This window comes from Barbus barbus, assembly GCF_936440315.1.
Source record: "Barbus barbus genome assembly, chromosome: 6".
Lineage (NCBI taxonomy): Eukaryota > Metazoa > Chordata > Actinopteri > Cypriniformes > Cyprinidae > Barbus > Barbus barbus.
In genome coordinates this window covers 12,264,632-12,278,850 of record NC_136734.1, presented here as the reverse complement: position 1 = coordinate 12,278,850, position 14,219 = coordinate 12,264,632, and the positions used below count along the sequence as shown (strand labels likewise).

At 38.5% G+C, this 14,219-nt stretch overlaps 1 protein-coding gene across 1 annotated transcript; it reads right to left on the bottom strand.

Moving 5' to 3' along the window:
* Positions 1-8,287: 8,287 nt before the first annotated feature.
* Positions 8,288-13,670, bottom strand: LOC306870867 (transmembrane protein 272-like). The gene is made up of 5 exons (XM_079418340.1): positions 13,560-13,670; positions 10,270-10,353; positions 10,104-10,154; positions 9,802-10,008; positions 8,288-9,220 (listed from the first exon to the last, which is right to left on the bottom strand). Exons 2-5 carry the CDS (start codon positions 10,331-10,333, stop codon positions 9,024-9,026), a joined length of 519 nt encoding a protein of 172 aa, XP_079274466.1. The 5' UTR covers positions 10,334-10,353; positions 13,560-13,670; the 3' UTR covers positions 8,288-9,023.
* Positions 13,671-14,219: the final 549 nt, after the last annotated feature.

Below are 14,219 nucleotides of genomic sequence, written 5' to 3'. Positions count from 1 at the left end.
ATGCAATACTTATAGAAACAGGTGAATTGCCCCTGAAGTTAAGAAGAGAAAAGCTTGCACTAGCATGTTGGATGATATTGAAGGGAAGTGGGAAAGATAACCCTACAAAGGACACCATAAAGGAATGCTGGGAGTATTCTAAATTTCAGGGGAATGGGTTTGGATGGCCAATACTCACTGAGTCGAACGGGTCAGTCTCGCCGACTGTAGGATGAAGCGGTAAGTTGTCTGGCTGTGAGGCTCTCGCCGACGCCCAGCGGGAGCACAATACCCACTGTGTCGGATGGGTAAGCATCTCCATCTTGGGACTTGAAAAGGTGAGGTTGTCTGGCCGGGAGGCTCTCGCCGGCGTCCGACGGGAGATCAAGACTCACTGTGTCGGACAGGTAAAGACGGAAAGGTAAAGTTTGGTCGGGACGCTTAGCCATAATCCAATTGGTGAGTTGTCTGGCTGGGAGGCTCTGGCAAGATATGAAGATTCACGGTGTCAGAAGGGTGAGCCTCGCCAAGCGTGGGACTTGAAAAGTTAAGTTAAAAATGGCTGGACGGCTCGCACCAATTTATTTATTTATTTTTTTAAACCAATGAGAGTCTGGTGGGCTGATTTAATGTGGAACTGGTTCATTCTGATGTAGCTTTGGAAAGCTCAGGATGCCTGACGATAGCAGGATGGATCTGAGATGTTTTTGGAACCAGGAGCGTTTTTTAAATTTATTTATTATTATATATTTAATATTGTCTATGAATAGAGGTTTGAGGGGGAATTTGGCCTGAGAAATTCTAAGGTGGAGATACTCAAGAACAGTCTGGTAAGGTTGGATAGGAGAAGAGAGTTTGAAAATGTAAATGAAATGACCTTTCTTAACTTGGTCTGATGGAGAGCTCTGAGCATCTCAGAAACCCGGAAAAATCTAGAATGAATATGGCATCGGATGGGAAAACCTCGCCGAACTTAGGATGGAAAAGGTAAGGGATGGGAAGACCGTAGGACAAAAAGGTAAGATTGCTGGGCTGGAAGGCTTTGCGGCGTCTGACGGGAGTTCGATACTCACGGCATCAGACGGGTAAGCTTCGCCGGTAGATGAAAGGAAACATATTCACTCAACCAGGAAGGCTCGCGCTGCATCTGACGGGGGTTCCGCACTTGCGGCATCGGACGTGTAAATTTTGTCAATAGTCAGACAGAAACGCAAGGTTTGCTCGACCGGGAAGCTCTCACGCATCCGACATGAGTTCACTACCCGCAGCTTCAGATGGGTGAGCCTTGTCCTTAGTCGACAGCGAAACGTATTTGCTCCACCGGGAGCGCTCTTGCAGCATCTGACAAAGAGTTCAATACTCAGAATAATAGTCGTCTAATAGGGTAGATGCTATGAGGATTGCTTGCGTGATTGCAAGACAAATCCAAAAGCGGTTCCTGATAATGGGTCTGAAAATCTTGGTGCTGCTTGCGTCCAAAGGTCAAGTGTGCAACGAAATAGAATTCCCTGTGCTAGCGTACCCCAAATTAGTGCCATGAATCTGGATGGCTAGGCATGGCTTAGAGGCTGAGGTGATGTCGACTTTTGCCAGCCAGGTGCTAGACCCATGATTTTATCATATGGATTGCATGATCAATGTCCTACTATAGGGAGAGAATTCGTCAAGGGGAATCGAGGTGTTTATGCTTGAAACGGGTAGTTATGCGAAGCTGACAAGTCGAAGTGTTTCTTACCCCAGAATTTCCCAGTAGCCACTCCAATGGGATAATGCTGAGACGGCGGTCAACGCAAGATCTGATCATGAACCCTCGTTAAATTTGCGCCGCCTATAGGGGAAAGCTGAACAGATCGTTTCAGTGGAACGGCTGAACGTAATGAAGAATTTGGAAAAATGGCAACTTTTGATGTCCATTATTCAATAATTTACGATTGTTACAGTGTTTCTGTCGTAAAGAAATGGCCAAATGTTAGAGATTAAGTGGACATTTGAATTGGATGTATAGCCAAACGAGGATTAGATCGCACTGCGGCATATAGACCAGCGGTTCCCAAACCCGTCCCGGGGACCCCCAACCAAAGCACACCCCGCATGCCTCCCCCACTTAACACACCCGATCCAACTCATCAGCTCATTGGTAGAGTCTGCAAGACTTGAAAGTGGTGCAGCCCATGAGAGAGACACACAAAACGCGCGGCGGCCAAGTGCCCCCGGGACAGGCCCGAGAACCACTGATACAGACGATTGTCGAGCCATTGGAGCCCTCTGTAGGCTTTGATGCAATGCGTATGTACATGATATTGTATAATACATTATATTAAGTTTCAACAGAACCATGTGTTACTTACTTTTGATACTTTATTCAAAACGATTATGGCCTATGTGGCCTGCAATGCATCTGTTACCCAGTTGGTCGTTGGTGATGGCCTTGGGTAAGGGGTCCATGTCTGCACCTGCCAGGATCCGCGCTCAGATGTTGTAATCCACTAGCAGTGGAGACTTTGCTAAGGTGAGAATTGGTGCGCGGCTCAGGCTCATTGAAGGCCTGCTGCTGCGACCTGATGCTCGCGGGTGTTGTGCGGGACAATGGTGGTGTCGAGCGAGGCGAGTTCGGGCTTTTCTCGATTATTAGCTGCTGGAATGGATTTAGGAGTTTTAGGAGTGAGGTTGGCAAAATATTGTGCAAATCCGCTTTGTTTACTCTCCGCAAAGACGGTGCGTCGGAATTAATCAGCGTTTGCCTTAGGCTTAAATACGATCTACTTCCCGATTGGAGGAATTGTTGGCACGGATAAAAATGGGCATACGAATGATAAGAGGATGGAAGTGACGCCGGTGGAGGAGAGCGTGTGGCTGGTTGAGCAGAGAGCAGCGGCCGCGACGAAGCCTGGAGCTCGGCGGCCGTGTCTGGCGGAGAAAGACCGGCTAGTTCTGGCTGCAGTGACGCACTGACTTTCCCGATTAGCGATTGGCTCTTTCATTCAGAAGGCGGAGCTTCCTGCGTTTGAGCGGCCATATTAAGTGTAGCATTTTTTCCCATTCAAAACTATAGGAGTGACATGTCTTGGGTATTCTATAGTCTTTGCTTAAAGTGCCTCCAGTAAAAACGGATAAACTTTGTTTTTAATATCCTCCTCCTTTTTTTCTCTAACAATGTCTGTTATGCTGGAGCTCCTCAAACATTGAGCAAAATAAAACAAGTACAAGCATTTTTTTTTTCAAATTACTTTCCAAATTTAGAAATAATTTTCCTTAATTTAAGTAGTGTGAGAGTGCAAGGACGCTCTAAATGTGTTTGCAAATCAACGTGATACATCCTGTTTCCTTTTCCTCCCGTCCTACTAAGGCCGTCTCGTTTAATTCTAGGTTGAGGACACTTCGTTACGCATCCTACAGAGGATTCGACCTCCGGAGGACGCAGTCTTCTAAATGAGACACAGATAGACGCCATATTCGACCGCTCAAGGCACGTAGATGCGGCCGCCATCTTGGAACGGTATTGTTGACGTCATTCACCATACTGTTGGTTTGCAGAGAGCCGTTGAGCCGTTCTGTGCATGATTGTGGCATCTTTCGAATATTAATTGATTACTATGGTGAATGACGTCAAGTTCACCGCTGCAATATGGCGGACGGTTTATAGCGGCCCATAGAAACAGTCGCTAATGAGGCATCTAGTATATCTATGGCACTGACTGTGTGCATCTACAACAGCAATTGACCATATCAAAGACTATAGAATACCCTTAAGTCTTAAAGAGACTTGACCATATGCACTGAGCGCTATTTAGCACTTCCGGATAAAGATAAACCAGCTCATAATCTTCCAGTGAAGCTCATTTTATATGTGCCATATATAGGTAGAGACTCTCACAGAAACCTCTCCTGCCTCATTCTTATCAGAAACTAAGAAACAAAATAACTGCAACACCATAAATATAGTGGAATATATGATAGTGGAATTAAAATACTGTTTTATGTTATTAACGAACGTATAAATTTATATGTAGAGTCTGGTAGCCTAATCCCAGAAAAGTATACTCAGACATGTAACTGTACATTTAATGCTGACAAATAAACACTATCATAACTGTTTAGGCAGTTAGGCTAATCTCTTAAATGACATCATAATGGTATTCTCCATAATCAACATCTTACCTTCAGCTATGAACACATTTTTAAAATCTTATACAATTTTAAAGCCTTTATTATTTCTCAACTCTGTGCAGTAAAATTCACTTTATTAAATGTTCACTTTTCATTCATGTTTTAGGCTTCACCTGATTTTTATATTTTAGACATCCATCAATTAGTGATGAAAAAAAAAAAAAAGCGCGGCCCAATACATTAAAAAAATTCTAATTAATTCAGCTTGCTCCGGCTCAGTAGCAGCGGCTCAAAAGCACTGGTCAATGTCAAAATTTTGTTTGTGGACTTCAGCTCCGCTTTTAACACCATCATCACGGAAACCCTTCAAAATAAACTAACCCAGCTCTCTGTCCCCACCTCCGTCCCCACCTGCCAGTGGATCAACAGCTTCCTGTCAGACAGACAGCAGCTAGTAAAGCTTGGTAAATTCACATCCAGCACTCGTAGCATCAGCACTGGAGCTCCTCAGGGCTGCGTTCTCTCCCCACTGCTCTTCTCCCTCTACACCAACGACTGCACCTCTAAAGACCCCTCTGTCAAGCTCCTGAAGTTTGCAGACGACACCACCCTGATCGGCCTCATCCAGGACGGTGACGAGTCTGCTTACAGACAGGAGGTTAAGGAGCTGGCTGTCTGGTGCAGTCTTAACAACCTGGAGCTTAACACGCTCAAAACTGTGGAGATGATATTGGACTTCAGGAGAAACTCCCCTGCTCTCCCCCCACTCACCATCATGATCAGCACTGTGATTGCAGTGGAGTCATTCAGATTCCTGGGCACCACCATCTCCCAGGACCTGAAGTAGGATATTCACATAGACTCCATTGTCAGGAGGGCCCAGCAGAGGTTGTACTTTCTTCGCCAGCTGAGGAAGTTCAACCTGCCACAGGAGCTGCTGAAACAGTTCTACTCCGCCATCATTGAATCCATCCTCTGCACTTCGATAACTGTCTGGTTCAGCTCAGTTACCAAATCTGACCTCAGAAGACTACGGAGGGTAGTCCGGACTGCTGAGCGAATCATTGGTACAACCCTCGCCACTCTCCAAGAACAGTACTTATCCAGAGTGAGCAAAAGGGCTGGTAAAATCACTCTGGACCCTTCACACCCAGCACACTCCCTCTTTGAACTGTTACCATCTGGTCGACCCTACAGAGCTCTGTGCACCAGAACGACCAGACACAGGAACAGTTTCTTCCCTCAGGCAATCCATCTCATGAACATTCAACAATAAACGTGGAACACACAACTATAATACACTATCCATTCACCACACTCACTAATTTTATTTTTATTTTCTCATTTCTAATTTGCACATACTTGACCTGTACATACATAGTTGTCTATATTATATATTGTGTTTTTGCTGCTTTGTACATTGCCTATTTGGTTATTTGTTGTTATTCTTTTATTATCTGTGTTCTGTCCTGTTGCTGTCTTTCTGTTGCACTGTGGAGCTTCTGTCACTACAACAAATTCCTTGTATGTGTAAACATACTTGGCCAATAAAGCTCATTCTGATTCTGATTGTGAAAAAGTTTGAAATAGCCAATCAAAGTGTAGAAGGCGGGATTTACTGTTCGCAGATGCTGCTGCGTGCGACTTGAATGCGAACTGAGTTCAGATGTAAGCAGCTAAACATGACGAGACAATTCAGCAATATTTGCCAACAGTTTACGATAAAATAAATTAATTTAATGCCATGTACATTATTCGTCACAATGTAGGCTACATAACATAGCAGTTTTCAGCAGATATGAGATAAGAGTTAATGTATATCTCTTTCTTCCGTGATTTCACGTGTCTAAGAAAATGTTTAGAAATCTATAAAAAAAACATTCTCGATCTTACTCTAGAATAGAACATTCTAAATCTGAAGACTTTTACTTTCGAGTGCTGTGCATAGGAAAGTTATTTATATTATAGGCCTAATAAAAATATAATTTACTTATTAAATCATATGCATTAGCCAATTTTATATACACACTGGTTGTTAAAAGTTTAAAATAATTAAGGCTTTTTATTTATTTGAAACAAGATTGAATTTATTTGATCAAAAAAAAAAAAACAGTAAAACAATAGCATTATGAAATATTACAGTTAAACTAGTGGTTTTCTATTTAGGATGTTTTAAAATGTAATTTATTTCTGTGATTAAAGCTGAATTTTCAGCGTCTTCAGTGTCCCTTCAGAAATCATTCTAATGCTGCTTAATTATTATCAGTTATTATTTGTGATCAATTATTAATAATGGTTGTATTATTGGTATAATGGTTCTCAGTTAAAGAACAGCATTTATTTTAAATATAAGTACTTTGTAATAAGTGTAAATATCTTTACTGTCACTTAAATCAATTTAATCAAAGTCCCTTTTTGTATTCTATAATCTTTGATCTAATGCAACATTGTTGAAGAAAAATATTAATTTATATTTTTTAATCTTACCCAAGACTGAATGGTATCACAATTTTCACAAAAATATGAAGCAGCACAGCAGTTTTCAACATTCATCATAATCAGAAATATTTCTTGAGCAGCAAATCAGCATATTAGAATGATTTCTGAAGGATCATGTGACACTGAAGACTGGAGTAATGATGCTGAAAATTCAGCTTTGATCACAGAAATCAATTATATTTTACAATATATTCGCATAGAAGACAGCTACTTTAAATAGTAATATTATATATTTCACAGTACTGTTTACTGTATTTTTCATCAAAATACAATTGGAGCTCTATTCCTTAAAATGATAGATGTCAAGCTCCTGCAAAAGGACAAATACTGTATATGACCAATAGAAAGGCACCATAAAAACAGTCCGCATTCTGCACATTCAAGTCTTCTAGACGATACCAGAGAATTGTGTCATATGGACTGATTATATGTATTTAACTTTAGTGATATTAAACTGTAAAAATTCTTTAAAATTCTTTACTATTTGCCATATACCGTACACCAGAAAAGACCAATTATAATGTAAAGAAGTATGCCAAGCATTTATGGTGTGGTGTGGTGTGTTGCGAACCGGATTTGGTGGGTCGCTCTGTGCCAAAAAGTCCAGGGCCTGTGTGTGTGTGTGTGTGTGTGTGTGTAGAAAAAAAAAACTTGCTACATGTAATGTATTAAGCTCAGACTTACCATAGCACTTGCATATTGCTCTTTTGTTGATTTTGATTGCTTCCATTGTCCTCATTTGTCAGTGACTAAAAGTGTCTGCTAATTGACTAAATGTAATGTAATGTAATATATATATATATATATATACACACACACACACACACACACACATATATACAGGTGCTTCTAAAAAAAATAGAATATTGTGAAAGTTTTTCTTGTAACTTATTTCAAAAAGTGAAACTTTCATATATTCTAGATTCATTACATGTAGAGTAAAACATTTCAAAAGTTTTTTTTTTAAATTTTGATGATTAGAGCTTACAGTATCTCAATATCTAAAAATATTGAATGGACTGTTTCTCATCTCTTGAAAATAGCCCATAGATTCCATATGGGGTTCAGGTCAGGCATGTTAGCTGGCTAATCAAGCACAGTAATATCATGGTCAGCAAACCACTTGGAAGTGGTTAAGATGCTTCTGACGTTGTTTCTGTTTCAGAAGTGGCTTGGCAGCTTTTTCCTGAAGACGTCTGAGCGTTGTGACTCTTGATACACTGACTGACTCCTTGTGAAGCTCTCCCAAGTGTTTGAATCAGCTTTGCTTGACAGTATTCTCAAGCTTGTGGTCATCCCTGTTGCTTGTGGACCTTTTCCTGCTCAATTTCTTCCTTCCAGTCAACTTTGCATTTAATATGCTTTGATACAGCACTCTGTGAACAACCACACCTTTCAGTAATGACCATCTGTGACTTACCCTCTTTGTGGAGGGTGTCAGTGATTGTCTTCTGGACCATTGCCAAGTCAGCAATCTTCCCCATTATTGTAGTTTCAAAGAACAAGAGATACCCGGAATTTATACTGTAGGGATGGTCATTTATTGAAACTTAAATGTAAATATTCTAATATTTTGAGATAATGGAAATAAGTTACAAAATGTTTTACTTTTTCACGATATTCAATTTTTTTTAGATGCACCTGTATGTATATATATATATAATATTTTGTATTCATGAATCTTTGAATTTGCGGAAAACATGGCAAACAACTTTTGTTTTATTATCATTAATTATTAAAATTATTAAAAACAATTTTAGGCAGCAAAACCTTTGTTGCACAACATCATCCGCAGACTGTAATATGCACAGACTAATGTGTTGATCCACACCTACAGTAATTCATAGTGTCACTGGCATACAATTTTAAAACTAGAATTCATAATAATAATTTTAAGATGATAAAAATAAAAAATATATTTTCAATAAAAATTAAACACCCCAGAATGGACTAGTTTTTTATCCTGCTTTCTACATAGCTTTCTACCAAATAAATGTGTATGAAATATTGATCTGAGTTGCAATTATTTATGTGAGAAAAGACATGAAACCAGTTGCCAGTTGAGAGAATGGTATACAGTTTATCATCAATTTACAAAAAGTACAATCTCCATTTATTAATCTTTTTTTTTGTCTTTCCACATTACACAACATTCTCAAAGGCAAAATCTGACACATGCCATTATAAAGAAATTAAACTAGTCCAGTTAATAAACTGACATCTAAAGACTCAAATACATTTACAGATACATTTACACACAGGAAATTAGAGTTACTTAACAGTGTAATGCCACTCATCAACAGTGCAAAAGCTCATAACCGACCTAGTAAGTGGCACTACATCAAATAAGGGCAAAAGGAAGAATAAGCAGGCCTGAAACTGCAAAAGTGCACAACAGTGTTATTATTAGTAATATCAGTGACTGCTGGCCTTGTCAATCATACGTCATCCACATTTCCACTCCTTCCACACAAACACAAGCAGAATAACATACAGCATCCCCCCAGGAAGGTGATGCCCAGCAATATATAGACCAATGTGGTGGTCCAGAAAGCAAAAAGGTACAATGTCTTATTGCAATAATCGGTCCCAGTGTTGTAACTAGGTTGGTAAATAGAGTAGATCCAAACATTACCTGTAGGGGAGAGAGGGGTGAAGAAGCACAAATAATTTACTGAAAAACTTAAACTGGAAATGAACAGTACTGTACTTCAAATCAGTGGCCAAGGAAGCAGTTTTATTATACATAAGGGTGGTCACTATGTTGTAATCACTTGACACGCAGAAAACTACTCTACCTAACTGATTCCAAGTTAATCATGACTGACCAATAAGCCTGTGAGCAGGATATTCCTAAAATGGCAATGCTTGATATGGGAGTGATGTTTGACTAATATCTTGTATATTAAACAACTTTCACAAACAAAATTCTTTCATATCATTCAAATATTCAAGGCGATAAACAGTCCAAATAAATGTTATACTAACTGTAGTACAAACATTAGTATAATATCCAAAACCAGTGTCATCCAAAAAAAACACAAACAAAAAATAATTAGTGCACCTTCAAATTAAGAAATGTGTTTGTATGTGAGCAGTTGAATTGAGTTCCCTTTGAATTCATTTGTTGACATAAAAACATGTACAGTAATTCAAACTTAACTGTAAAAGCTACATAACTGGAATTTTAGATCAAGTTGCTAAAACATCTCTTACCAGCGATAAACCAGCAGAAGAGAAAGAGTGACACCAGTGAATTCCAGGTGGTGCAGAGACTGCTCAGAGGAGACTGAGTGCCATCTTCTGGCTCCTGAGTGCATGGCAGGCAGGACAACAGGCCTAGCACTAGTGCAAACACACCTGACACTAGCAGATAGATGGGGATATAGGGCTGCTTTGGACAGTCATGCAGATATATTGCACCTATGACAAAGAAGGGAGATGATAGACTTGTTTCCTCAAAATATCGTCAAAATTAACTTGGATTTGTAAAGACCTGATAAAATAAAGGCACATACCAATTGATACCTGTGCAATGGGCAGGGCAGTCACAATGAGTTTGGAGATTACTGTGAAACATTAGAGACAGTTAAAGCAGTTTATTATTGTACTTTTGTAATAATTTAATGAATCGTCACATCAACATATTACACTCATACAGAACAAGAGAGTAACTGTGAATACTTAAAACAGGTGTGCTGAGTTTGGGAGGTGTGCGAATATTCTGCAATAAACTTCTGTCCTCCATTCTCTTTACTTCACTCTGACCTGACAAAAATAGGAAAGAAAAATTAACAGTAAGCTATTTTTTATATATTCCAGGAGAAAATGTGGCTAGATGACAAGAGCTACAGCTCAGTAATTATGAGGTTCTGAGTTATGTCAAATCTTCAGAAAGAAAAAAGTAAATATAATTTCTGATTTTGCTGACAAGTACTTTCCTAGGCAATAGCAATGGAAACGTTTAGTAACTTCTTACGTGAAGGTTTAAAGTGTGAGAGATGCAACAGAATGCAACTATCATGATTACAGTTAAAGATAAAAGACACATCTAACAATCAAAGTGTTTATTTTCATATTAAACATCACAACAGACAATTATCACCCAGTTTATATTAATTCAATTAATAATACCTTTATAATAATATAAATGCACATGAATGTATTATGTACAGATGCATTTTACAAAAACATTTGGAAATTTTTATTTTTTTTACAGAATATTTTCAGACATCATTATGATAGACATCAAGACTTATTGAAGTGAAGTGAAGTGAAGTGACATACTTCCAAGTATGGTGACCCATACTCGGAATTCGTGCTCTGCATTTAACCCATCCATCGTGCACACACACAGCAGTGAACACACACACATACACACACCGTGAACACACACCCGGAGCAGTGGGCAGCCATTTATGCTGCGGCGCCCGGGGAGCAGTTGGGGGTTCGGTGCCTTGCTCAAGGGCACCTCAGTCGTGGTATTGAGAGTGGAGAGAGCGCTGGACATTCACTCCCCCCACCTACAATCCCTGCTGGCCCGAGACTCGAACCCGCAACCTTTGGGTTACGAGTCCGACTCTCTAACCATTAGGCCACGACTTCCCTAAATTTCCCCTTATTTGATATGCATGACTTAAGTGTCATCTACATTTGATGATGTTGCAGGACGAATAAATGCTTTTTGTCAAATGAACTTCAACTTTGAAAGATATCCTGTACAAAGGGACCCTGCCAATTGGAAAAATGAGCTCCAGTCTTTCCGTTAAATTCAACCATATTGCGACTGACATCAGTATTGTGATGTATTTTAGAGTGGAACATTGTTGAATAAGATAAAAAGAGTGATACTTCTGAAGCAATATATGTTAAAGACAGCATATTTCTAGGAGACACTGATTCTTCAACAGAATTGTACTAATAAACATACCGTATTAGGAATATTATAACAGGTGACACAACTACTCATAAAATCTTATTGTGGATCTCAAGTCTCAAGTCTGCTTTATTGTCAATTCTTCCACATGTACGGCGCATACATACAGAGAATTGAAATTGCGTTACTCTCAGACCCTTGGTGCATACAGTTAACATTAAACACGTTCAGATACAGATAAATACAGTTTAAACATATGTACATACAACTATACAGCTATACAAATGAGGACATTGTAGAAAAATAAAGAAATAGATAAAGTGGCATAAGGAGCATGGCAGAATAGATAGAGTGCAAACCAGTTAAATAAAAACAAAACTGTGCAGATATATTTGTAGTGCAAAAAGAGCTTATCAATCTGAGGACATTGTAAAAAAAAAAAAAAGAGATAGATGTATTCAGAAATTTAAATTGGGAAAATTGTTGGCGTATTTGTGAAATATACTGTTTAAATAATAAATTAAAGGAGGTTACATTTAATTTTACATGGCACATATCCAGCTAATAATGTGTTAGATTTTGTTTAGATATTGATTATTCTTGTGATTTTTGTTCAACAACAACAACAACAAAATAATTATCCATCTGTTATGTAATTATGTATACACAAAGATTTTCTGGGTGGATACGGAAAATTCCATTTGAAGGAAACAATATTATATTCAACTTGAATAGGTTTGCTAATAATTTTACGTTTCTTGTACAACTTGTTATTTTGAAGAAAAAATAGCATGCACAGAAATAGTCTGAATCCAAGCATTCAAAAAAAAAAGGGTTCATGAATACAGTTTTTGATTAATGAATTAATAATGAGTTTGTACACTCATCTTTTTGTGAAACGAAAAAAAAAGAAGAGAAAATAAAATAGAAGGCGGGGCTTGATTTTAGCGCACAGTTGGGTTCAAGAAGTAAAAATTACACTGGAATTGTAGTCCTTGACTTTCTGTCTGATTTTCATATACTGTTTATAAAAGTTTGTAATGTGATCCACCCTAGTAGCTGGTTGGACTGATTTAGAAAAATACTCCCGGGACCACTGTGGGCGGACACTAAACACTCTATTCCAAAGAAGCAGTTTGGAGGAAGTTTTCACAGTTTTTTTTCTCATGTGGATTAAATGGCACGGATTAATCACAAGAATAGCGATGTGTGTTAAAGTAAATAAGTATTTTGATTTCATGCAGATTTTAAATTGTGTTTCTTAATACAGATTCACCAGTACCAAAATAATTTTGTTGCAGTGATCTATCGGATAGTATTAGTTATATCAAGGGACTTTGGTCATATTAATGTAGCACCACGGCAGCATACTTAAAGGTACTGGCACAACATCTAAAAAAAAACAAATCTCCACTTGACCTGGGAGAAAATCCACAGGCAGAATCGCTCACAGACACACCCGTAGCCTACCAGTGTTTACGCACTCAGTAAAACAAAACTGAAAGCCCCCGAAGAAGCTCACGAACTAGTAAAAACTAAAGGAGTAAAACTATAAGAAGTGAAATGCTTCTGATATTTAAAAAATAGAATAAATTCTTTCAGCCTTTGATTTAACTAACAAAGACATCAATATTTAATTATAATCACCAGTCAAACTGTGAAATAAAATTTTCAGCCTAACACACACATGGGCAAAGTTAAAAACCACAAAGTTCTTTTTGGAACAACAAACGAGCTTTAAAACCCTTTTGGCCAGACCGACAACTGAAGAAATACGTTAAGCAATCTGAGGAAACGAATGTAGCATGAAGCAGAAACACTGTACTTGGGCTGCTAGTTTATGGTAGATCGCGAGTCTTTTGTTAGCGTAATCTGCAAACAGAGCTTTTCAGTTAAAGTATGAAAAAATCATGCGTGAACGCGGAAACCGCAACTTAATCTCGCGCATGAGCAAAATGGAACACTTTAGTGAGTTCAAATTCACAACTTGCGTACTTTCTTTCACCCGACCCGAGACACGGTCCGAACAGTTTAATGACCGAAAAAACAGCTGACGGAACAGCAACATTCAGCAGAGAGAAATACTTAATCTACTTACCAAATCTAGAAAAAACTCCAGAAACACGGTTTGCTATTGTAATTCAGAGATATTGAGGTAACATACGGAAACTGTGGCCTTACTACCGTGTGTAAGTAGCGTTTCATCATCGGGGGAGGGATTGTTCAGTTTGCGTTTATTTGACAAGCATAGATCACGTTAAACTCCAAAACATACGGTAAAGATCCCGTTGAGAAACTGAATTTCAACACAAAAGTTGTTAAATGCGAGGTACATGTTTGTTTATAAGCAATTATATGATCACATATTTAAATTATATATCAATATTGCTTAGAATATGTACATGCAAACTTGTATTTCAGTGACAATGCTGTACTTTTATTTCTTTATGATGATTTTTATATCTGCTTTACATTTACAACTCTGAAAAGACAATTTGTGTAATCGTTTTCTCTAACTTAGAATTTTCAGGCTCTTGCGTTGGCTTTTGAAGTTAACGGAGAGGAGAATGTCGGTTCACACTGTGGGTGCGCGACATTATAAGGGGAAGGTGGTGCTGCTTACAACGATTTAGTCTAGGAGGTCAGGTTGGATAATTCAGTTTGCGGCATATTTTAGACTAGATAGTGTTAAAGGTGTGATGAATCATTTTTACTAGTTGCAAAATGTGTTCAAGCTACTATTGTACTTAACAATTAC